Source organism: Halyomorpha halys, unplaced genomic scaffold (genome assembly GCF_000696795.3).
Source record: "Halyomorpha halys isolate HHAL.00 unplaced genomic scaffold, Hhal_1.1 Scaffold550.1, whole genome shotgun sequence".
NCBI classification, from domain to species: Eukaryota; Metazoa; Arthropoda; class Insecta; order Hemiptera; family Pentatomidae; genus Halyomorpha; species Halyomorpha halys.
In genome coordinates, this window is record NW_027112242.1 from 373,347 (window position 1) to 398,959 (window position 25,613).

The 25,613-nt window shown below is 29.7% G+C and overlaps 1 protein-coding gene across 8 annotated transcripts in view; it reads left to right on the forward strand.

Annotated features, from left to right (window-relative positions):
- The window catches only part of raskol (Ras GTPase-activating protein raskol), a 758,358-nt gene that overhangs the window by 349,892 nt on the left and 382,853 nt on the right, over positions 1-25,613 (forward strand). For 6 of the 8 annotated variants that reach the window (XM_067050212.1, XM_067050211.1, XM_067050213.1 and 3 more), the window contains one exon: positions 20,213-20,254. The exons of the other annotated variants lie outside the window; for them this stretch is intronic. In XM_067050212.1, the coding sequence (XP_066906313.1) occupies positions 20,213-20,254 (42 nt within the window). The remainder of the gene's footprint in view (positions 1-20,212; positions 20,255-25,613) is intronic. 8 annotated transcript variants of the gene reach the window in all.

Sequence of the window (25,613 nt, forward strand, 5' to 3'; positions counted from 1 at the left end):
TATATATATATTGTATTTTTACTATCAAGAGTCTCAGTATGTTCTTTTCCAAGTCTGTTTTGCATTTTATGTATGTATTTAATAGTGTTGATTGTATATTATGGGCTTATGAGACTTGAGTATTTAAATTTTATGCATTCCAATTTTTGAAAATACACGATACTTATATATCTTTTATAGTAGTTATATCTTTTGATTTATTTTTTTTTTATCTTAAAGAAATGTTTTCTTAGAAAAATATTAGAATCGGGTTATTAACAAAAAATCGGATTTACTAAATTTAAATTAATCTTTCTCTGCACATAAGCCACAATTAACAACACTGAAATTAAATATATAAAATGCAAAAAAATTACCTGGCTCATTACTTGCTGAGAAGAACAGTTATGTTCTGGAAAAACCAAATAACCTACATTTACCTTTTTAATTATACAGAAAAATTAGTTACCAAAGTATTGTGAGCTAAGTTTTTTTTATCCCTCTCAATTTGTATTCTGTACACGTGTTTAATAATCAGTTAGAAAATCGTTTATAAAAATATACAGTGTTTTCACTGTAGAACGTGATTATGGGAACAATAAAATCTCCAACATTCACAAAAATATAGTTGTTTCTTATCAGTTAATCCTCAATAATGTGTCATCAACATTCAAGAAATAATTTACCATTATATTTATTAAATATATTACACCATTTATTTTAGTTTTGCTGACATATTGTTTCTTATTTTCATTTACGATCTCAGTAAAAGTAGTTCTTGGCCCGGAGCTCATGACTCAGAGGGTTTCGTAAATTCTCCAATTTATAAACACAGTATATTTTAAAAGGTGTTGGACAGTTATCTCTTGTCTATCTCGAATTAATATTCAGTTTGAAAAGGTTAAATTTGATTCTACATTTTCACACAGTGGTCATTTTTCAGAAAAGTAATTGTGCATGAGTCAGTACCGTTGAACCTGTTCTTTTCTTACTGGATCGTATTTCAAGGATAACTAGAAGATAAAGACATAGTTTGTCTTGATATAGGAGGCATGTCCATTTGCGCAATGTGTTTATTTATTTTTTTATCTTAAAAAAATTGTTCTTTATGATATTGCTCAACGTATCAGCAAATATTAATACTATTAAATTTTGATGACTATACTCCAAAGCAAGGTGATTTTCAAGTATTAATTACTAATATGGAGGTCATTCCTTGTTAAATCCCCCAGATCAGGAGGTTTTTAAGAAATGTACATACTATCCTAATCACACTTTGTTTCCTATAATTCATAGGTTTAATTTTATTTAATTAATTTTTTTTTGTTTTATTAGTTTGAGATTATCTGAAGCCTTGGAAAGCGCTTCTTTAACGTCCAGCGATTCTTTTAAAAGTATTTATCTTGAAAACCACTTAAGATTTCACAATGATATTTAGGTTTTATCTATTGTGTTATACCTAAAACAGTGAAAAATACTCCTTACAGCCTGTCTCTATTCCATAAAATACTAAAAATATATATATTTTTTTATGTTTAAGAAACGGCCATTTTGTTTACAACAACCACATATAAAGTCTGAGAGGCGTTAGAATGCTCAAATTTGTTTTAAAATACCCCATTAATTCATAACCTGCTGAATAAATAAAAAATATAGATGGTTTCTTAATATTTTAAATTATTTTTGTCCGTACGAAAAATATTATTTTTAATTTCAAACGATTAAGGGCGCTTACCTTAAACAAATTATCTCAACTTACTTTTGAGTATTTTAAAACAAATTTCAGCATTCGATCATTCCTGGCCCCTGAGACTATAAATATAGTGATTTTTGCATAATAGTCGTTTCTTAAATTTCTAATAGTTACACATAAATATTTTTAGTTTTTTTAAGGGATTGAGATAAAAGAGGATGGTGATGAAATACTAGATACTATAGAGAAGAAAAGGTAAGTGGGCAGCAGAAGGCTGAGTGTTCTGGCCATATTGCAGAATTCAATCAAATCCGTTCCATTATAGACCCGTATGTTTGATTCCTTCCATTGTTCCATAACGGAACATAACATTGTCTTCGATAGGGATAGTGCTTTCCAACCACCGGAAGCATATTTTTCTTTACAGTCTTAATATTATTATCGGTTCTCTAACCACTCATTGTTAGAAATTGTAAAAATCATGACATTACCAAAATAAAATGTGTATTTGGGGACTATTCTCCAATTTTAAATATAATAGAGTTTAGTGAACTTAGTCATATGTGTTTTGGAGATCGATACCTGTTGTATCTGAAGCCATGAAATTATTTTTTGTTTTCAAGGAAAATGGTGGTATCCTTTACGCCTTTCAGTAATGTACCTTATAGTACAAGAGCCCAAAACGAGAAAAAAAGTCAGTTATTTCACCCAAATTTTGGATTACTTTAATAAAAAAAAATATGTATAATTACCAGTCGAAATTGAAGAGTCTACCAACTATAGATAGGGGGAATAGAAAATGGGAGCTATTACAAAATGTTGAAAAAAATTTATTTTATCATTGAAACTACCTACAGCATTGAAAAACTTAGTAGAAAATCATTTACGTATTATTATGTAGACCATAATTTTTTAAGTAGAATAAATTTACTAAATGAACCGTAATTAGAGATGTTTACATTCAATAGTTTCCGAGATATTGTTTTTTTTTTTAAAGTAACGTTTCATAAAAATGTACTACAAAAACAATATTTAGTGAATTTATTGTGGGAACTCTATAGCTCAGGAACCACGAGATGTACAGATGTCTATTAGCACTCAAATATAAAGCTAGTTTAATTTGCTATATGTAGATGATGACGCTTATTTTCGTAAGAGTAGCATTTTCTATATTTGTTAAAATAAATTAAATTCTAATTGTTCAGGCAAAATTTCATATGCGAATTCATATTAATATTTATATGCAAATATCATAAAAACTACTGCATTCAACTATTGCATTCTTGGAACGCAATTATCACAGCTCACCTCATAATATGCACTCTATTTATCATTGATGGCAGCATACATCACACATCGATTGATATACGTGAACTGCATAAAGGTTAGTTTAATAAGTAAGGCCTTAGGTGGTTAGGATTGGTTAATTTTTAGCCTCAATTACAATAAATATTCAATCGAAAATTTAATACAAATTACAACTAATAATAATTATATATAAATATTACAGAAATACTCTTAATTAATTGACTATTGCTTCGAAACGAACACATTAAATAAAACTATGAAGTTCGTTAAGTATAGCATTTATGCAACTATTGCATTCTTCTTAGTAAATGAAGAATAGTTTGTGGTAAAAATAAATTAATAAGAAGATGGTCAGGGTTGCGGTCAAAAAAAGGAACAAATAGTTTATAACTATTTTAATGTCCGACGTTTCGCACCACTTTGAAGGGCTTCATCAGGGATAAAAAAAACTCAGAATATTACTAAAATAAGGTAATTTAAGCTAGGATAAATATTATGTAAAAATAAAGTGATAAGAAATTACATATAAATAAAAGGAAGGAAGACATAAGATAGTATCAATATCAAATAAATACGTAAAATATACAGTTAAAAAAAGTACAGGAGACGTACATTAAACAAAAAAAATACGGAAAATAAAAAGAAGAAGAAAGTAGAAATTAAATAAACATCTTGAAAGAATAAATATAAATAATAATAATGATATGAATGATATTAAATGAGCAAAGAACAAGTCAGGGCCACCTACCTGTTCAAATCGAAAGGCTGAAAAGAAGGCGACAATAAAGCGGAAGCGTAGAGGAGTGGGGTGGAGGTGGCCAGCAGTTTAATGGCTATATTTCTATTTCAAATACGTCGCGTATACAAGAAGTCCTTATAAAGATATGACGAAAAATGAAAACTAATAAGAGAAAGATACAGAAATATGATAATAATAATAACTATAATAATTTTCTCATTTAGGAAAAACTAAGTAAAATCAGAATGATACATATCGTTACTAATAATAGGAATATACACTGAAGAAAATATAATTAGGGTAGTTAATACAATATAGGATATAATAACAATGATTGTAAAAGAAGTAACTAATAATAAGTAAAATTAAATAAAGAATTTTTAAAAAAATACAAAGAAATATAAAAGAAATAATAAAAAGAAATTGTCTTCCTATGATGAAGCCCTGCAAATTGGGGTGAAAGGTCGGACATTTTGTTCCTTTTTTTGACCGCAACCCTGACCATCTTCTTATATATAAAAATAAATTAGTTTTAAATCTGGTTATAACTTGAAAATGAACGTTTTATAAAAATAAATAAATAATCTCGACAAAGTAGCAATGAACCGAAGGATGGAGGCTTACCGGTCAGACACCCCAGTAATTAATGGATCTACTCAATGTATTGATAGCAGAAGACATAATTACCTTCGCCATGATGATGAAGGTCTTAGACAATGGGGTCTGTTTGGACTGAACCTCTGCTACCAGCTGCGGTAGTTCTCTAATGATCTTGAGGAGTAATAAGAAGTAGAAGGAGTGATTCACAATAAAGAGGAAGATTGTGTTAAATTCAGTTATAGGCTTGTAAAATTCAAGTTAACGAAGAAGTAATTGTAAACTTATTTATTTCACCGGATTTTAATGGTAACTTTTTTCAAAAAATGATAAAACCAAGTTTCATCCTAAGGATGTGTAGAAGTTTTTTAAAATAGCCCTCGCATATTTTAAGGTTTGCAACTCGCAGATTTTAAATAATTTTCTAAAATTTTGACGCTTCGCAACTTACATTGAAAATGATATTTTAAGAAAATTTTGTTAATAGCTATATTTGACTGTAGATGTCTATTACGGCTCAATTTGGTCATTAAATACACTATAAAGGTCTTCATAATGAACATCTCCGTAAGAGTAGCAATTTACATGATATTTTCCCCAATAATATCACATAATGTTGATTTCTTGTTGTCAAGGAAACAAAAATTGATTAATAATAACGGAACATATCCAAATATTCTCAACCTTCTTTATTAAAACATATTGCATGTCCAACAGAAAATATTTATCGTGAAGAGTTGAATTAATGTTTATTTAGAATCTCGTTAAATGGACAATAAGTTGTTTATGATGATTATTTTAATAAATATTATAATTTTAATGATATTTGCCAAAATAAATTTTTCAGTTTTTTTTTTTTAGAGGAGGGCGATAGTATTAGGGCTCAAATGAAAATTTGTTGAATTTACTATTTAGTAGTTTATAATAATGTTTTGGAAACTACTAATACTACTGGAATCATAATAACCAATATTAACTTTTACTATTTACTATACTGTTTAACAACTAGTTATCAGCAGCTTTACCCCAAACATTTGACTTCTTTTTTTTCCCTCCTGTGTATCATTTGTTTGAAGAAATCACTCATTCACATATAGCATAAGCATTGATGAACTTATCTTCGTCTTTTAATCAACTTATAATCTAGGCCTTGAACTTGAAGAGACATTTGAATTGGAATCTATTTTGTTACTACAAAAAAGGCGTATCTAGTGGCAACTAATGACAGATGTTCTGATAGACTACTTTACCTGATCCTTCGGTCGTTAACACTTCTAACCCATCAATCAACCCATCCGAGATGTCTAGCAGTCAGTTGTCCTTATCACACGTCAAGCAGATATCTTCGGAACCTCCAAAGCATTTGAGCCTGATTGTCAACCTGCAGCAATTATCCATATTGGCCAATAATTTGTAAAATTTACGTGCATGTTGTATGTAATTTTTATTTTTGCGAGAAAGAGATGCGTTAAAATTCCCTTTTATGAATTTTTCTGCGGTTTTTGGTTTTTCTTTACTCTTCAATGTCATTATATATTTTTACTGTTCATTCATTTCTTCCTCACTAGACTTATATATGACATCTGCATCAGTTTCGTCTGAAATATCGAGTTTATTCAGTCATTTTTATTTTGTTGATGAACTATTTAGCTCTTCAAGATTCTCTACTAACACTTCCTTTGAGTTAGTAAAATTTACCATTTTGTTCGATGAGTGTCCAAAAGATAAATGGAATTAAAGGTAGAGAAAATAAATAAATAATTTATCTTTTATTTTAAAATATTGTTATTTGGTATTGGTAACTGGTGGGAGAACTAATGAACTGCTGGCGGATTCATCAAAGTTGCCATACGTGTACTAACTAAGGGGTTGGGATCACTGAGAAATAAATGTTGACTGTCCTAGGTGGGAATCGAATCCACGACGTTCCTAACTATATGGTCATGAATATATGCTCCAACGCTTTTTTATATTGTTTAGTTTTATTTTATTATTATATAATATAATAATTTTATTCTATATAAACATTCTGATTTACTTTTATTTCTAAAGATTAATAAATAATTTAATGATTACAAAAAGATAAATAAATATTTTTTATATACGGCTCGTGAAGTTAATGCACAAAAATATGTATCCAAATTTACTAACTAATCATAAAAATTACCTATATTTATAACAACTATATGAATGCATGAGTCATTAGAAAAGAAGTTATCATCAACAATACTACGTAATAATTACGTACTTTCTCTCGGATAAGGTTAATTGCAATTTGTAAAGGTGAAAAGTTTCGAAAAGCACAGAATTTATTCTCATAGAAATCAGAGGTATGGAAGGGTTACAAACGCAATTCTTTTGATAGGTTGATTATGAGTTAATATTGCCATTTTTTAAAGTTCTAACTTTAAAAAGATAACAGTAAAGTTACAAAATTTAAAAGATACTTCTTAGATCCTTATACAGCACTCCATAAATTCTGTCAGCTGCGTACCTTACAGAGCCCAAGAATATACTATGATCTAAGAATAGATTTTTCTCACATGACAGGTTCTTGCAAAAGGTTACAGTTGACCCACAGTTGAACAGCTCACCTTCACAATGACTCCGTAATCGAACAAGAACAGGTCAGTGCGTTTCCTTTTTAAGGTGGAACCGCACGGATCATCTCATCGGTTCTAAGAGTCTCCTTTAAGTAAATTTTGAGCACTTTGTAGGAGGTTGAAAGGACGTGTTGATAAAATCAAGTGAACCATTAATAAGAATATAGTATGAAATAAAGAATAAATAAACTATAAACTATAAAAGACGTTCTACAAGGTTACGTGATATATTCAGTTGATTCTGGTACGAAATTGGACGGATTGCTTCGTACAACACGTTGTCGACAAGACAATTCTCGTTGTCTTTATCATATTGTGATATATTTTATTCCCTAATTTTCTCGGCATCGAGCCAACACTGCAACATTACAACATTGGTTACTATTTATTTGTTTGTTTAATATGCTTATTTAATCCTAGTAAGGCAGAAAGGACGGCTTATTCTATAGATTTCCAACCTACTCTTCTGTGGCAAAATAAAAGTCTGGATTCAAACCGACGCACAGTGGGCCAAACAGCCAGTTTAGTAAGAAAAAAAATCAAATTTTGAATATTTAAATGAAAACCTTTTTCAATTAAAATTAGAGCAGCTAACGATATTAGACAACAGATTTCGATTGCCTGCTCTAAGATTCCAATAAGGGGTGTCAAAATAAAAACTTTTTGTATTTTCTCTCATTATTTATTTATCTTTATTACAGATTTGAAATAAATAGGGATAAAAAAAAATACATGGTTAGCAGTAGAAACGCAATTTCAATTTCGGTGATATAGATATAGGGGGAAATAAGTTTGGACAGGTAGATAGGTTTAAGTATTTAGGTCTTACGGTAACTAGAAAAAACGAAATTGATGAGGAAATATTTCTAGTTTGAAGGCGAGAAATGTTCGTTATTTTTCAATTTCAACAGTTTCCAACCCCCTTCTTCCCATGTACAGATGTAAATAAAAATTATAACATTAATAATTTGAACCTTTTAGGCATCTGTTTTTATTATACATACATAATTTATGCTTAATGTGGAAATTTCAACTAAACCTAAGCATTGTTATTCAGTTTGTAGCTTTAACCACATTCCGTATTTTATGGAAATGAACACTACCCCTCGACCTGAAAGAGTGATGAAAAAAGAGGCTATCAATCTTCCCTCAGTGAATATTTTATGACTTCCTCTCTCTGGTATTATCTGAGCTCATCCTTCAGACGTGACTCTCAATTTTTCTTGTTATCTGTTGTTGTTATAATATTTTTTTTTATATTAGACCAATGAATTCTCTTATTTCCGCTGAGCTGATTTGAAATAATACTACCTGATAGCTAGGAATAATAATAATAGTGAAAAACCACTCCATTTTTATATGCTCCATTGCATGTGTTTTTTATATAGTCCTTTATTGATCGTGCTATAATTCACTTTTCAATCCACCCTTGGCATACTAACAAGCTGAAAGAGCATGTAATCTTGTTGAGATAGAACTTCTACCATTTTGATAAAGAAGCTTTTGTTGTGGGACGGGAATATAAAGCTAGTTACAGTTTCTATAGGGCACCTTTGTCCAGTTTTTTTTAGAATTTTTTGTCATTGTTGGATAGGTCAGTTGATATATTTTTCTTCGTTTATTACATTAACAATGCTTTTCTTTTTCACACGATATGACGTTAATTAGTATTTAATCAGCCTTTTTTTTATAATTAAATCTCAATAGTATCCCGATGATATGGTTTCGTACGAACATTGTTTATATCCTTTGTTTATGTTTAACATATTTACTATCGTATTTCGAAGTCATCGCCATAATTATTATAACATAAACTCGATGTTAAGGTTTAACCTCCGCAAGGTTCATAAAATGACTGTTTTAACTTGTTTAATATAAATAGTAATATTACAGCATGGTCCTATAACTAAATTGTCTCTCCTCAAGCTCATTGAAGGATCAGGGGTCCACTATATAGAAGTTAAGAGTATTCTCCAAGAGGGTCTCCTGACCCGAGTGGATTCACTCTTTATGGAACGTAAATGAATTGTCTGCCACAGCCGGATATATATTGTATTTTTATTATTTTTGTTTATTATCTGATAAATAAGCAACACGAATTACAATTTCTAAATGATGTACCTACCTTTAAAAAAGATATGAACGACCTTAATGTGGTTTGATAAATCATTATTTTAAGCTGTTTTCAGATTAGATTAAATTTAAATTCAAAATCTTAAGTAAAATTTTGTTAATTATAGATAACGATAGTTAATGAAACAATCTTATCTTAATTAGAATCTGATACATCGGATAGCGACGGCGAGAGACAACGATTTCAGTAATCTAATATAACTTAATTGCCAAAAAATATTCACTCAATATTAATTAGAAGGCATCCAACGAATTACCTGCATTCTTTAGTAAACTATGATAATGTTATAACAATTCAATAATTCTAAATCTGTCATTCAAATAACCTTTGTCTTCTACACACCATTGTCTGTTTCATATCGATTACATTTATGAGAATGAAGGAGTCTGTTTATTCTTCATTTATTAGTTTTATTTATTATACCAACCAATTAGTCATACTTGTTAAAAATATTGTCTTAGTTGGGGTAAAATACAGAGGAAAGTCACTCTTTCTCCATAGAAGAAGCGTTCGTTTGGCTTATGAACTATACTCTAATATGAAAAGAGTTGGTGGAGAATTCATCATCGTCCTGTTAAATGTCCTGTTTTTACCTTAGACTCTTGGAATATCTGTTTTAATAGTGGTTATCCACTAGGATGACAATCAGGAATTATAGACAAACCATATGTTTATCGCACTCTTCAATTAGGTAAGAATAAACATCTTTAATATTAATAGTTTATGGTAATAACACCTGAGCACTTAATGAGATAAAGAACCTATTATGGCTCCAACTGAGCTGCATCTAGTGGGAAGGATTTCGTCTCATTCCCGAGGACATCTATGCGTTGGGTTGCCGTGGTGTCCCCAATAAAAGTTGCTAATGCGATACCGAGATCTGAGTGCTATCACGACCAGAGGTGAACGGACCCGAAGAGCGCTGAGGTCTGGGGCACGGCCTTGTGGAACAATAGCCGCTCCACCTGTGGGAATGGTTTACACTCTCTTAATCATATCGTTTCTCGAAGGATATTGCCAAGGCCTCTTGCTGGGGCGATTCACATCTTTGTCGAGGATAGAGCGGAAAGATATCATTCATGATCTAATTAGAATTAACGTCCAAAAAATCTAGATCCAAGACTGCTTTTAACATTTTAAGAAGTGTTTAACCACCCTTGAATTTCTCATCATAGGTTGATCTATAGCCAATGCTAAAAACTTAGTCATAGTCAATAACAGCGTAGTGGCACAATCTATTCTCTTTAAGCCAGAAAAAAACAAACAAAAAAAGGAGTTTACTCAAATTTATGCAGAAATTTATGAATGTCTGCCATTGTAACCTATACTAAAACTGAACACAGTCGTTGATTGCTACCTATCTTTTGCCACGCCTCTGGAGTTTATCATTCGGCTTTTTTGGCTTCACTTCTGGCATCTTACTCTTTCTGTTATGGACGGCTCTGATGTTAGTAATCATTTCTAATTCATAGTCATAATATAGTCATAAATTACCTAGAACCTGTCTTAAAATCACTTCTGTAGTAATAATTGTACACCCCTGGAGGATGGTAACATCTTCTTTTTCCATCCTCCATAAGACTGGCGTTCCATCATAGAAGACGATAGCTCTTAACTGCTCCTTTCTGTGAAATTAGTGATCTCTCCTTGTTCTTCAGGTCTTGGTTTCTTTAACGTTAATTCGGCAAATTTCTGCTACTTAGTTTCTCATCGCAATGATAATCTCAGATTTATCTATCAATATCCAATACCTTAATATTTTTGGCGTATTGGTTTTGTTTTATTTTAATGTCTATTTTCTAAATGGTATAATTTTACTTTCTTAACTGGACCACGACTGTTGCTTCTCAACATTGGTTTAACAAAAATATTTCAATATATTTTTTTTCATCTACTATCATTAAGCTTTAATAAATTTAGAAACTTATCGGAAGATTATGATTTGATCTTTTGTAATTAATGGTAAGAAAGGTGGTCTTGATAAGAATAAGATACAAAAATTGTTAGTATGATAAGAATTTAGTTAGAAAGTTGTATAAAAGAATATTTAAAAAAATAAATATTATTAGAAGAATATAAGTATAAATAAAAAGAATATCAATTTATCACAAGTGGAGGAATAATTGATTTTATTTATGGTAATTATTTTATTAGTCATGGATGTATTTGTGATTAATTATTATTATATTAATTTATATTTATATTCTTTTTATTTACTTCATTTTTTAAGATATTTTTTTTAAATTTTATAAGTATATTTTTATCGTATTAGCATTTTAACCTTGTTCTCATTTACATGTATTAATGAATATGTTCATAAAGACAGAAATATTAATTTTCCACTTGCCGGTAATTTAGTATTTTCATTGGACTAATGTCTATACCAATAAAGCTATAAAATAGAATAAGATCAAAGATAACATTTAATTTTAGCTTTTTTTTCTCTTGACTTGTGAAAATGTTCTTAATTATTCAATTACATCTTACTAGTAATTAATGTATGATATAGTGTATTGTTATAGGAGGTACTGGGTCAAGGAAGTTATACTTTACGATTATAGTCGTAAATATTAGTATTTCTAGTTGATAGTCAGTGATTACTATAAATTACTATAAGCTCTGGGCCTTGGAGTGTTCCAGTTAATGTGGAGTCATTAGGGTTCTCCAGGGCAGCTATGGACTTATCCCAGCGCTCTTACGTAATACTACATGAATTTATGACTCACAGCCTACACTTGTCTCGTTCAACTTTTTTTATCTTTATGTCCTTCTTGCTCTGGTTCATAAGTGCTAGCCTTTTTTTTATTTTTTAATTTGAGGATAAATTTGTATGGAAGTTGAATGCCTCTAATTTATGAGTCATTTCTGTACTAATACTTTATATCGTCCATTACTTCAATACAACCCTGAAATTTAGATTCATTTTGGAATAATAATTTGAATTAATATTACAATTGGCAAAGTATTAGTGTATAAGATATTTTATTAGGGTTACTTAATAACACAGAGCTTTTTAAGAACTAATTCCTTAGTTATAATAATTTCCTATTTGCTCAAGTCCGATGGATCTATCAGTCCTTAACATTATCTATTAAGTTGAGGTCGAAACTATAATTAGTAGAATAACTATTAGTTAATTACCCCCTTTTTTACTAATTGCAGTTAATTTCAGGGTAATAATTGTCTCCTTTTTAAAAGTAATCAAATCATATTTTGGTTCAAGGGAATCTCTCCACCTCTTATATTCAATTCATAGAGGTCACTTTGTGAATTAGGTAAATAGTATATTCGCACTAATTTATGACCATCCCAAATTTTTTTCTATTTCCACTGACAACCTCTTCAAGTCTTTTTCTTCCATTTTCTGGCAGCACGGAAGAATATGGTACTCAGAAGAAGCCACTTGTTGATATATTCATGGTGTTCCTTTAGTTTTATTGGCTGTGTAATTTTTATTAACAGCAGAGTATTTTAATTCATTCTTATTCTCAGCAATTAATTAATTAACGAAGAAAATGCCTATTAATTATTTTAAGTTTTTTTTGCCTGATGAGAGACCTAATATAATTAGACTATACGTTTTTTTAAAATATTATCACCTACGTTAACCAAAATGCCTAATAACATCAAAAATCTCTCTCTACACTTAAAAAAAGTACAGTCAACCGTCCCTAACTTTTTTTTGAAACTCCAGACATAAAATAGATAAGTTATAGTTGTCGTGTTGCTTAGTCATTACAAACTTGTTTTCAGTTCACTATCACTCAAAAAATGTGCTTGAACTGCCGATAACATTCCTGAGAATTATGGGAGATTTACCTTTAAATTGTGTTATTTTTTTTAATCTACAATATAAGTTTAAATTACCTTCAATTAACTTGCAAGATATTGGAACAAGTTACACAATGATGCAGAGTTGACATTTATTTTCACTTAATTCTGAAATTGCCGAGAGCTTGGAAATAACCTAGTGACATTAACTGCTTTTTTTAGCTTTCTGGAAAGGTCAATACGCTTTTAGTAACTCTAGAAATTTTTAATTTTCAAGCTGTAACACTCAAGAGTTATTTTCGTCATCGAGAAATGATTCGTTGCCTCAGAAATTAATACCGAAGACTAGAAATGTGAATAATAAAATATTTACACATAAATAAGATAATTGTAAATCAAACTTTTATATATACTGATATAGCCTTTTCAAAATATAGTCATATATTTATGTATAATAGACAAATAATATCACGCCGTTTTTCAATTTCAGATTGTTTTTAAATATTGCTCGATTATTAAAGTCTCGTCTTCTCGTTTTAAGCAAAATTTCAAAAGTGATATAGGACCGTCGCTTTTTGGGGTTTGTTTCATAATGAAAGCCAATAGTGTAAGTCCATAAATATAAGTACACAAACTATAAAGCACCCGCACAAATACATTTTGTTTCATGATGGGGACGTCTATCAGTGATATTGCATGAAATTAAAAGCAAAAAATAATTTAGCAGAATTTTATAAGTCAGTGAAATTGTACCAAATACTAAGTACAAGATTAATAGTATTAGTTTGTACTTTATTATGAAACAGGGCTCTGGGGTGTCTTAGTGGGGCGGGTCCTGCTGGGAAGGATTACCCTTTTTTTTATGGTCTCCAGTTGTGAGATTGTGGAATGTCGTTCATCGACTAACCTACTCGCTATAATTGTCTGTTTGAAAAGTCAGACAAGTAAAGCTACCACGGAGGACGTGAGAGGAGGGTTTCGTGCCGTTTTTCATTCCAGTCCCTTTTGAAAATGGATTTCCCAATTCGGCCCAAATTTGAAAGTATAAATTTTATTTACTACATTTTCATACCCATGCGAAAAAATATTTTCCTGACTGGCAAAAGCTGGTCCTGTAGATTTTATTCTTAAATGACAAATCGTTAATCTTTAAATATAGGTAATTATATACCGAATAGAAAAATTATAATTTCCATTCTGATCCTTGTATTTGTTGGACGATTTTTAAATTTAGTTTTGTATTTTATAATTAAAATAAATATAATATTATTTTCTCACTTTCCCCGATGATGTGTTGTACACGTGCTCTCCAAGTAGACTGGTTTAGTTCTTATTCCTTGCCGTCTTGGTAGGTGATTGCTATGACGCAATACCCGAATGTTTTAAATCTTGGCACACCTCCAGCGAACTTGATTTGTATTCTATTGTGCTAACCGATCTCGGCGCTAGCTTTGTCTATCTTCATCTCACCTACATCCTATATCCTTCAAATCATACAGCTCCTTTTTCTTGTTTTGTTCTATAACATTTTTTTAATAAAAAAAAAACATCGGTGCACTCGATGTCTAACCAAAATACTTCGAACTCATAGAATGGTATAATAATGATCCTACCAGGATGTTGTGCGACGTATATAATTTGTTTCAAAATAAGATTAATAATTTGATCATGATTTTCAAGTTTAAGTACTTGAGAGGGAAGTAAGTACTATGTGTTTACAGAATTATGCATATATAAATGAAGATACATATCCACTTATAGGAACTAGGGTAATCTCCAAAAAGATCGCGGCATAGCTGTTATAAATATTCTGCTGCAATTAGTTCATAACCTGGGTCCAATGCTTTTTTTTTTTTTTTTAATTTATTGCTGATTGAATGTATCAAAAGAAATCGCATGTATTTTTCATTCAAGGAAGAGTATTCATTCATCATATCTAATTAGTTGCAAAAAAAAAAAATTCCAGTAAAAGGTATTACTTTAAGTATTTTAAATCCGTCAAAGCGGATGAAATGACCCAAAACTACACCATAATTCTGCCTATATCGCTGCTCTAGAATTATAATGACGCAAGCGTAAACTTTGTTAAATCGTGTTGGCGGGTTCAAAAATGCATTACAAAATTTTACAGTTGCGTCTTTATACTTCCGGAGAAGCGATATGTTCACTCATTTTTTTTTGTACTAAATTTGTTTTTCTTTATCATACTCAAAGTATAGCAATAGTAATAAATACCTGTGTGTGAACTATAATTTTCTGAAAAACTTTTTTATAAAAACAATTGCTGTTGGAACGCACCTGACTGATTTATCTACCGAATGTTATTTTTGGTTTAGATGTTGGTAAATTTCTTTTATTATTGTTTTTTTTTTAAATAGATGTTTATTCACCAATTCAGTTTATTCTATAGCTAAGTCTAATATTTATTTTACACACATGTTGGTCAGATTCCATTACTATGTATTTCTATTTGCTATATCTCGGGATCTAAACATTGTGGTGATTGGTCACTCTGTTATTGGAAGAACCACCAAACTGAAACGACTGAAACAAATAAAAAAGAAAGAGCAGAACTGTTGCTAAAACAATTTCATGGGAATGATATATACGTTCTGTTTTTTGTTTTTTTTGGCAATGTGGTGAGAGTGGGAAGGTTTCAACCTTTTTATTTTCCTATAAGTGATAGCCTTTTTTTTTTTTATTTTGTTTAGTTCAGCTGTTATTGGGTTTTATTTATTTTGCTGTTCATTTTTATTTTTGTTCAAGCCCAGCTTATAGTACACGGACGTGTGTATGTATATATTTCTTGATGTCAATCAAAAAGTAAAATAACTATATCGAGGCGAATTTTCGTGACTTTATATTTCGCATAGTCAGTGAAAAATACATTTAAAAAAAAAAGGATTTTTCAAATTAAGTTTTAAAAACTAAAATATCTATACCGAACGCAAATAGAAGCAAATCAAATATTATAACATAATTTAATTCAATGAAAACAATACTTATAATTATTTAGAAACTGATCTATTTTACAATGTATAGCTAATTACTGTTTGACTAATTCGCACAAGTTTTGGTATAGTGTTAAATGAAAGTGAAATCGAGAAAGGTTAGATTACAGTTAGTGTTGATTATTTGTTTTTTCACATTCATTATGTTTACAATTATTGGTGTTGTTAATTGTTTCTTATGTGTTTACGAGATTTATGTTAATTTAAGTGTTGTACTTATTATTTATTTATCTACTTTTTAAAAATTAAAACTCTTTCTTAAATCTCATCTGCACAAAAGATACAATTAACAACACTGATAGTCTACACAAAAGACTTGTTATTCATATAATAGTCACTTGTAAATACGAGTACACTATTGATTTTAACTTAATCTAAAAATTAGTGGAATTGTGAGTGTAATGGGAGTGCTGATTACTGTATTAGTAGAATTTTAAATATTTTCATTTTTGAACAAATTTACATGCATTTATTATGTCTTACCTTGTCTGCAAATTTAAGGGGAAAAAAAATAGAGCAAAAAAATATTTTTGTTAAGTTAATTGTTGGTTGTAGGCTCCCCTTTGATCATCAATCCAATCTTAAATGAAATTGCTTTATTTGAAATTAATTAATTAATTAAGCATATTAATTACAATACCATTGTTTAAATATAATATAAGTGCATTATGAACTATTATTTTCCATTTTTGAAGAATGTTTCATATATTTGTTTCTTAACTTCTTGTTATTGTTATTATTTTTTCTTTTTAATATCCCATCTGTTTTTTGTTTTTTTAAGGTTATAATATTTTATATTTCTTTACATTACTCTTCTTAACTATTTAACTGAGCTACTCTGTATTTAAATGAAGTTTTTTAATTTAATCGGGTTTTTTAGTGGTTGTTGTTCTTCTTTTTGCATTTAACCATTTCCTCAAACCATTGTACTGGGTGTAAATAATCCTATAGCCTACTACGATCGAGTGTCAGGTGTGCATATGATATAGGTGGTGAGTGCGTCAGTCTAGGTAGGACCTTTCTCACACATATCCCTGCCAAGGCCTCGATCGGTTCCCATTGTGGCTGGGAGTCACATGTTCCCCTCTACTCTGGTTCACTTGGTTCATTTTTAAGGCGTAGGAGTCCAAGGATCAAAGGGAATGTAAATCTCTGAATGTATTTAATGATATCAAATGTTAGCTCATGTATTGTGACTTGAAAGAAATATTATAATTTTTCATTTGTTTTGTCGTGTTTTGCAAATGTCAGATATACTAACTTATTTTACTGGAATTTCAGAAGAATTATTGCATACGATTTTTAATTTCAGCCTCTTTTTCATCCTTACATTGATTCCTATAAAATGGTCATGCTGGAAAATTTATTATATACTCTTGTACAATTAATACAAAATTTATGTTCAAAATTTCATCCAAAAAAAATTATCCTTATTAACTGCCAATTAATATTACCTATTTCGTTTTAATTAAGATTCTTTTTTATATATATTATTTTTCTACCTTTCCTCACAGTAATTCTGTACCAAGGTCATATTTTTATTAGAATAAGAATAAAATATTAGAGAGCTTTTGAAATTATATTAAAAGATATAAACTTTAAATTTAGAGATGAGGATCGGAGGGGGGGAGGGAGAAGGTGCGGTCTGCAAATAAAAAAAGAAGAAATTATACTGTATTTAAAATAGAATAAAATGGTTTGAAATTCATTGGTATTTAGAAAAAAACAAAAACAGAAATTACATTTAAAAAAATCACACACTATAACAACAATAAATTAATTAATTAAGTAATAAAAACTTGAGAATACTGTGAAAAAATATAAATAAAAAAACAACTTCTCCATTACTTAGTTATAGAAAATGAAAATATGTTAATACATTTACAACAGCAGTTTATTTTATTTTTGAGTTTGAGTGTATGTGACCTTATATTTACTCCAAAATTGATTTATATTCTTTTTTATATTTTAATATTGTGATAATTAAAAATTCAGTGTCAAAATATTTTACTATAGTTTAGTTAAAAAAAAAAAATATGATCAATTTTGTATAGTAAATTTATAGTAAAAAAAAATGTAGCATTAGACAGGTAGAATCAGCCTGGGATAGGAAGGTGGCGGCCCCATAGCCACTGGTCACCAGTTCGTTCCCACCGCACTTGATGAGTTCTGCGGATGAGTCCATCAGCACCCGGAGCTCTATTGCATCTCAATCGGTTGATGGCATCCAGAATCTCATCTTCGAAAGGTGCCTCTTCATCTGTTTCATTCTCCCTGTGTTCCTCATCTTCTCTCCCTTATTCCTCATCAAGTTCCACAGGTCGCTCATTGAGGAGATCATTGAAGTGACGCCATCAGTTCTTTGTTCGCGGAGCTCTTCATCCAGCTGTTCCATATAACGTGTCCTGGTGTCAGGAACCTTCAGTTTGTCCAGGTTGAACCTCTTACCTCTTTGTCTTAGAGTCCATCGCTCTGTTTTTATCTTGGCTCTCAGGTGGGCGACATTGAGATAGTGGTCAGAATCTACGTTCGCTCCACTATACGTCCTTACATCTTGTAGACTGGATCTATGTCTGGCATCCACTAGAATGTGGTTAACAGTTTTCTTGTCAGGTGGTATCCAGGTTCCCTCATGTACCCTCCTGAGTGGGAAGAGTGTCCCTCCAATAACCATTCCCTTGGACGCGGCGAAGTTGACGAGGCGTTGGCCATTTTCGTTAGTTTCTTCGTGAAGGCTCTAACGTCCTATAGTAGGGCTATAGATATTATCCTTTCCAATATTAGCGTTGAAGTATCCAGCGATTATCTTAACGTCGTGGCTTGGGCAGGCGTCAAAGGTTCTTTCAAGAGACTCATAGAATCTGTCCTTTTCTTCATTATCAGCTACTTCCGTGAGAGCGTGCAGACAGATGATACTGTAATTGCAGAACCCCGTATTCTGATGTGGGATATTCTGGGATTCACAAGTTTCCATCCAATCACTAATTGTCTGAATTTACCCGCAACAACGAACCCAACACCAAACTCGTGGGTGTTCTCATAGCAGCTGTAAAATATGCTGTGGTTCTTCTTCTGCATTATGCCTTGGCCCGTCCATCGGATTTCTTGGATGGCAACTATGTCCAATTTTTAAAAACTTGTTTGATCAAGGAGCAGTTTCAGTGTCTTATACCGACAAGGTAGTCCAATGTCCAATGTCAAAGTTCATACCGTTTCCTTGAGAGACTGATCAAATCCGGGGCTGTTTTAGGTTTCGTGTTATTTAAGGGGAACTGTTTATCAGCCCGTCAGGTGGAGGGGCTGCCTCCTCATAGCTCCCTGACTCGCTCTCCCTGAGTGGCTACCTAGGAAAGGTGACCCTAGAGTGAGTGTAGTGTGCTGTAATTGGTATAGATTTATGAATGTCAGAGTAGTGTTCCCCCAACCTGGAGGACCAATGGCTATCTGCGGTACTAGTGCCGGACGATGGGACCGCCACCTCCCTACGCAGGGTGATTTTACCATTCTAATGCTAGATTTTTTTACTATACAAAATTGATCATAAAAAAAATCGGCAAAAAAAAGATCTAGCATTAGAATGGTAAAATCAGTAATTTAAATCATCTTCAAATTTATTTTCATTTATCTTTTCATATTTATAATTTTTATTTATTTACATTCTTTTTGGTAGTACAATTAGGTTGTGTTGAGATCACACAAGAGATAATAATGCCAATAGCACTTTTTATCGACTCTAAAGACTAGTTTTAACCTCGGTTTACAGTCAATATTAGTAACATTTCCCTCTAGGCCATTTTAAATTGTCAAAACTTCTAATGTTAAAATTTCTCCTAGGCTTTAAAGTAGTATTAATAGTTTTCAACAATATTTCTCTCGCTATGTTCTGTTTAAATGGAACGTGTTTTCTTCTTACTGTATCTGTATCAGAATCGATTAGTATAAAATGTAAGTCATGAAATAAAAAACTGCCCAGATTCCTAGACCAGGTTCACAAAATCATAATTATATATATCATTATCAATTAAAATTAGTTCTTGTGACACGGAAACAATTTTAAGAGATTCTTAGATAATAAAATAATATCGAAAAGTTAATACTTACAGGTACATGTTTATTAAAATAATAGCATATGATAGGCTTAGAGTAGCGTGTATATAATATATACAGCATATATTATGTTAAGTTTCAGTGACAGAAATTCTAACTTTAAGTATTATTTATATTGTATGTAATATCCACTATCCATGTTTACTGTTATGTATTTATTTTTTATAGAATATGCGTAATATAAATTAATGTAGATTTGTTCACTATATGTTTGCGTAGTTATTATACTAATATGGTGAAGGGTACTAATTATAATATATCTTTATACAGATTTTTGCTGGATCACTAAATGGGCTGAGATCTAGGCTTCAGGTCTGTCTTATAGATACAAGTTATAAGTTTTTTGATGATGTTTTTAGCCCCGTTTTTATTTAATGTTTTGTTTATTTTGGAATATATTTTGTGTTTATTGGCATATTATTATTTTTTGCTTTGTTGTTTGAATAGATATTGCATGATACATAATAGCTATTGGGCTTAATAATAATGATCCCAGCTTTTGATTATCAAATTTTGTTTTTGTTCTGTCAGTTTGGTAGTTTTTTTTATTAGCTAATAACTTTTATAAACATATTAATAACTAAAGCTTTTAAACATATTGTGTTGAATTTATTTTTCCAGTGATATTTTCACGATATTTTATTTTCCAATTAATATAAATTAACCTTGTCTAGAAAAGGTAAGTATATATATTTGAATATGTTTTCTCTTTTTTATGATGCGCTTCGCTAATTGTCCAGAAAAATAAATTTTTAGATGCTGGATGTACCCCCTGAAGGTCTGTTAACCATGGAAGGTTGATCCACGGCTGATATAAATAAATATTGCAGAAAAATATATGCCAGCCACAATCGGACTTTAACTCAAATCCTGCTATAGAAGCAATAGTTCCTGGAGAAACTATTGCTTCACATTATTTCTCACTTTTTGTAAAGCGATTAAAAACTTTTTTCTGAGTATAATTTGAAATGAATTTATAGATATCCTTTATTTAATTGGAATAGTAAAGAAAAAAGTATTTTAATAATACATCTTATAATATTATAAACCTTTATGGGAACCGATTGTTATTGGATAGTTCATATACACACGCAATAAGAGAGGTACTGTGTTAAATTAAAAATGATGAAGATTATAAATAATAAATAATTATGATGATAATAAATAAATGAAGGTTTGAAAAATAAGAATCAAGAATATAATAAAATATGAACTTCTCAATGTATCAACAAAACCAATTACTATAGAACAAATTAGAACATTGCAAATCTTTAATTAAGCTGAACGGATATTAAATACTATAATTTAGGTATAATAAAGTTAATAAATATAAATACTAAAGAAATAAAGTGTAAGAACATTTAAAATATATCAATCAATATAGGTAATAAAAATAGTATCTTCAATCCTCCGAAGTTCGGTTTTGGATGCATACATCATCGATATACTCATTATAATATGAATATGGTTGTGTACAACTTCAGAGATGTTGGAAGTGCATATTTTATATTTTGCCTAAAAAAATATATTAGATTTGACTGTAGGCAATAATTAATTCTCTTTGATTCTTTTTACATCACTTATGCTGTTTGTAGATTACTTTTAAAGATTCGATCTTTGTATTTAACTACATCTTTGAAGTTGATTATGGATGTTTGAAATGGTTTGTTATGCGGTATAGTTTCCCTGAAACGCCGGAACTAAGTTTTAAATTAACACTGAATTTTTAGAAACACGTATATTACTCATCCAAATTAGTTGATATACTTTATTACACCATACTATACCAGTATTATGCTAATCAACTTAATACTTTCGTGACATATCTTTAAGTTTTATGTCTTATGTGATTTATATTCACTTGAACGTCTGTAGTCAGTCACCTTTAAGTAAGCATTTTATCATTAGTAGGATTCTTATCAATAGTTTCATTATAGCAGGATCTAATGAATATTAGTAATAATAACTCTTGTAGTTTTAGTACATATAATAATTATTTATAAATTTATAAAAACTAATAGCAACAGTTATCTCCATATTTTTTAGTTGAACTTCGTCAATTTATTCAGATATTTCATATTTTTTAAAATATTTTATATAGTCCGGATATGTCTTAACTTTGTTAAACCCTTAGTATCAGTAAACACATTGATATAATAAAATCCTATCATCTCTTTTAGGCTTCTCTTTTTTTTTTTTTTTTGCCCGAGTATAACTGTCTGGACAGGGTCTGAAGAAAATAAGATTAAAAAAATATATTATAGTTAATGAAAAGGAAGCGATATAGATATGCACAAATTATAGATATTTAAGAAATATATAGGTATACATAAATTAATTATATATAATATTCAAAACAAGTAAATCATTGTCATTTTTCAGGATGGTTTTGGAATTTTTAAATGTTATGATTTTTTATAATCACCTTTCATAGTTTTTAGACGAATTTAGAATTAAAAATTTAATGATCTATGTTTTTATGCAAACATATATACATATTTAGATCGAAAAAATTAAATTTGTTGAAATGTGTCTGATGGTTTAAAAATTAGAATGATTTCCTATGGAATAAGGTGAAATAAATGTATGGAATATATTATTTAAATAATATAATAAATTCATGAGTAATAACAGGATTATTACTTGCATGATCCATTAAATACGATATACATGTCAATCCTAGTATACATTATTGACTTCAAAACCCTATTTTTTAGTAGATGGAGCAATGTTATGAGATTAGGCCACTCCGAATGACTTCCTTATGTATGTTAGCATATCAGCTTTCTTCACTGCATCTGCAACATAAAACCCAAATGAGATCAAAGCCCTCAAGAAGAACTTATAAATTTATACTCACTTTATTTAAATAATTAAGTACAGTTAAATATTAATTTATAATGAATCATATTCAGGCACCTGCAGCATTCAATAACCCACGTTTAATTTTTTTATTTTATTTTGGAATACTTCATTATTTCATTATTATGATAATACGAGTTATTACCTCAGATTCGAAAATTAGTGATTAAGATATGAGTAGCATTAATAAACATAAGTACTTAGGCCGAAATTTTGTTGATTTGCTTATGTTTCATACTACTATACGCTTTTCAAATCTAAAATTTATACTAGCCTATACCCTCATTTATTATTTGACATACTATTTTCCTATTTTTTATTGCATCGTTAATATTTTTACATACCCTAATAATATTATTATTTATTGATTATCAATAATGTTGTTTTAAATCTTTAGACACATTTTTAAAAAAAAAATTTATACCAATTGTTCATTTCTAGAGCTTTAATGATTCCCAAATTGATTATTGTTTTATTTTTTCTAATTATTATATTGCATGTTTAATTTATTCAATCATTGTTGGTTGTTGTTATTAGAATCCAAAATGTTTCTTCAAAATCTATGAACATTTGATGAAACTATACATACTGTTCGTAATTAGTTTAATGTTTGTATCATTAATCATAATCTAAATGTAATTAAATAAAAGCATTTAATATTGTTTATTGCTTTTGACATCTTGATTACCTGCAGAACAATTTTGGGATCACCTAAAAAGATTATCTTATCATTTCTTATTGGTACCATGTGCTCCTTGAGGTCTAAGTCCTGTTGATAACTTTCTTCTATCTGTAAAATAAAATCTAAATATCATAGAATACTTTTTACATTTATTTTTTAAATTCTGTTTTGAATATATTGATAATTATAGATATTTAAAATTTTTTGATGTCATGTACATATAAATTTATTTTTAGTGATAGAAATAAATTCTTTGTTTGTTATGTAGCAATGTTATTTTCTATGTTGAATTAAAGTCTAACATTACTTGAAGATTTAATTAGTTGGGTCTCCCTAGGGTGCCTAAATAGTTATGTGTCATCTGTGAGGTAACTCTTGTTTTTCATCGAATTGCACCAACAAGATTCCTTTAAATATTATAAAAATTAGGAAAAATTATAAAAATGTCCAAATATAAATGTATTTAATAATTAGTATGTATAATATATTGATAATTTAACATTCATAATATTTTGTGGGATAAAATCTAGTGTAATAATGTAACTATAAGTAATTATTGTTATAAATAGGGAAATATATTAACTTGAGTTTTTCTCTTCTACCATTTAAACTATTAAGGGAGTCTTTTACACCTAAGCATAATTTCTGCCCATATGAAATTTGTGCTACGATGTGTGTGATTTTTTTCCTTTTATTTTGATAAGGAGCGATATAGAGTAGCAGGATTTAGGGGTCTGTAATATTGAAGAGGTACTAACCACTCTCAAAACGTCCATAGGTGAATATGACGTGGAAATTTCAGAGAAGTATTATAGAATAATTTCAGTTCTTTTATATGGAAAATAACAGAATAACTAAACCAGTCTTTTTTGTACATGTTGAATTGCTTAGTAATAAGATTGATTTTTTGTTTAAAAATAGTTATAATTTGCATTTAAAACAATTTACTTAAATTTGAAAAAAGCTTTGGGGCTCCACTAAACCATCGAATTCCTCTCGTATCCAATCTTTACAGTCCAAAATCCATAATGCGCCTTACTTTGTCACAAATCAAGTCAGGACCTCAATGTTGCCGATTTGGCAAGAACCAGATACCTACCATGATAAACTTCCTAACTACCCAAACCCACTTGTTTCTAACCGGGTTTCTCCTTCAATACCTGATAACCTCCCTAGGCGTCTGAAAAGAAGTTGGCCCCCAGATCTTCTCATTTAGTGACGTTATTGGAGTTCTATCGATGGGTAGTTTTTCCACATGTCATTTTATATCTAATAACAAATTAACTAGTTGTATATAATTTTGTACAGTTGTGAATAACAATAAATAAATTAGTAAAAAAAAAAATTGAAAGAAGTCGAATATGACTAGTAAATCCAATATATAGCATTGACGTTTTTATATCAGAGTGAAAATTGACTCCTAAGGCAATCTGGATACATTCCCCCCTAACAGTTACTGGCATTCCTTTTCAATTACATAAGTTAATTGAATAACCACAGTTTAGAATATTCTCTATTTACCGACGAACCGTTATAGCCTTGAGTTGACCAGAGCTGGTGCGGCCTTCTGTGTAGTCATTGAATTAACCTGATATAATTTTCAATTAACTTACATTAAAATGAACCTCCCAGCTCGGACTTAAGAATTAATTAATCATTATTTTATTATAATAGACGATTTTTTTTTCATTTATTGAGAATAAATTAACTATTGTTAGTCTTAATTACATTATTTCCAATTTAGATTTTCTTTTTTTTTATTGTGGAAAGAAATTTCACCTTGCTTGATGATTTCTTATCGTACTATAATGATTTTTCGTTATTTTCCTCTTATAGGTGTGTTTGGCATAAATTATTTGATAATAAAAAAAAAAATGGTAGAATTTAAAAATTAGTAAACATTAACTTTTGAAAAATAACTCGCTCATAATTGAACTAAAGTTATAATGTCCTGGACATTGCCAGTTATATGGAAAACAAGTTTATTATTATACTATAAATATTTTAATATATTTATAGCATAACGTATCCCCAAAATTTGCTAAAACGTTTTTCAACGTTTTACAAACTTCAAACTTCTTCAGGAATAAAAATGTTGACAAACTTTTATTATTAGAAAAAAACCCA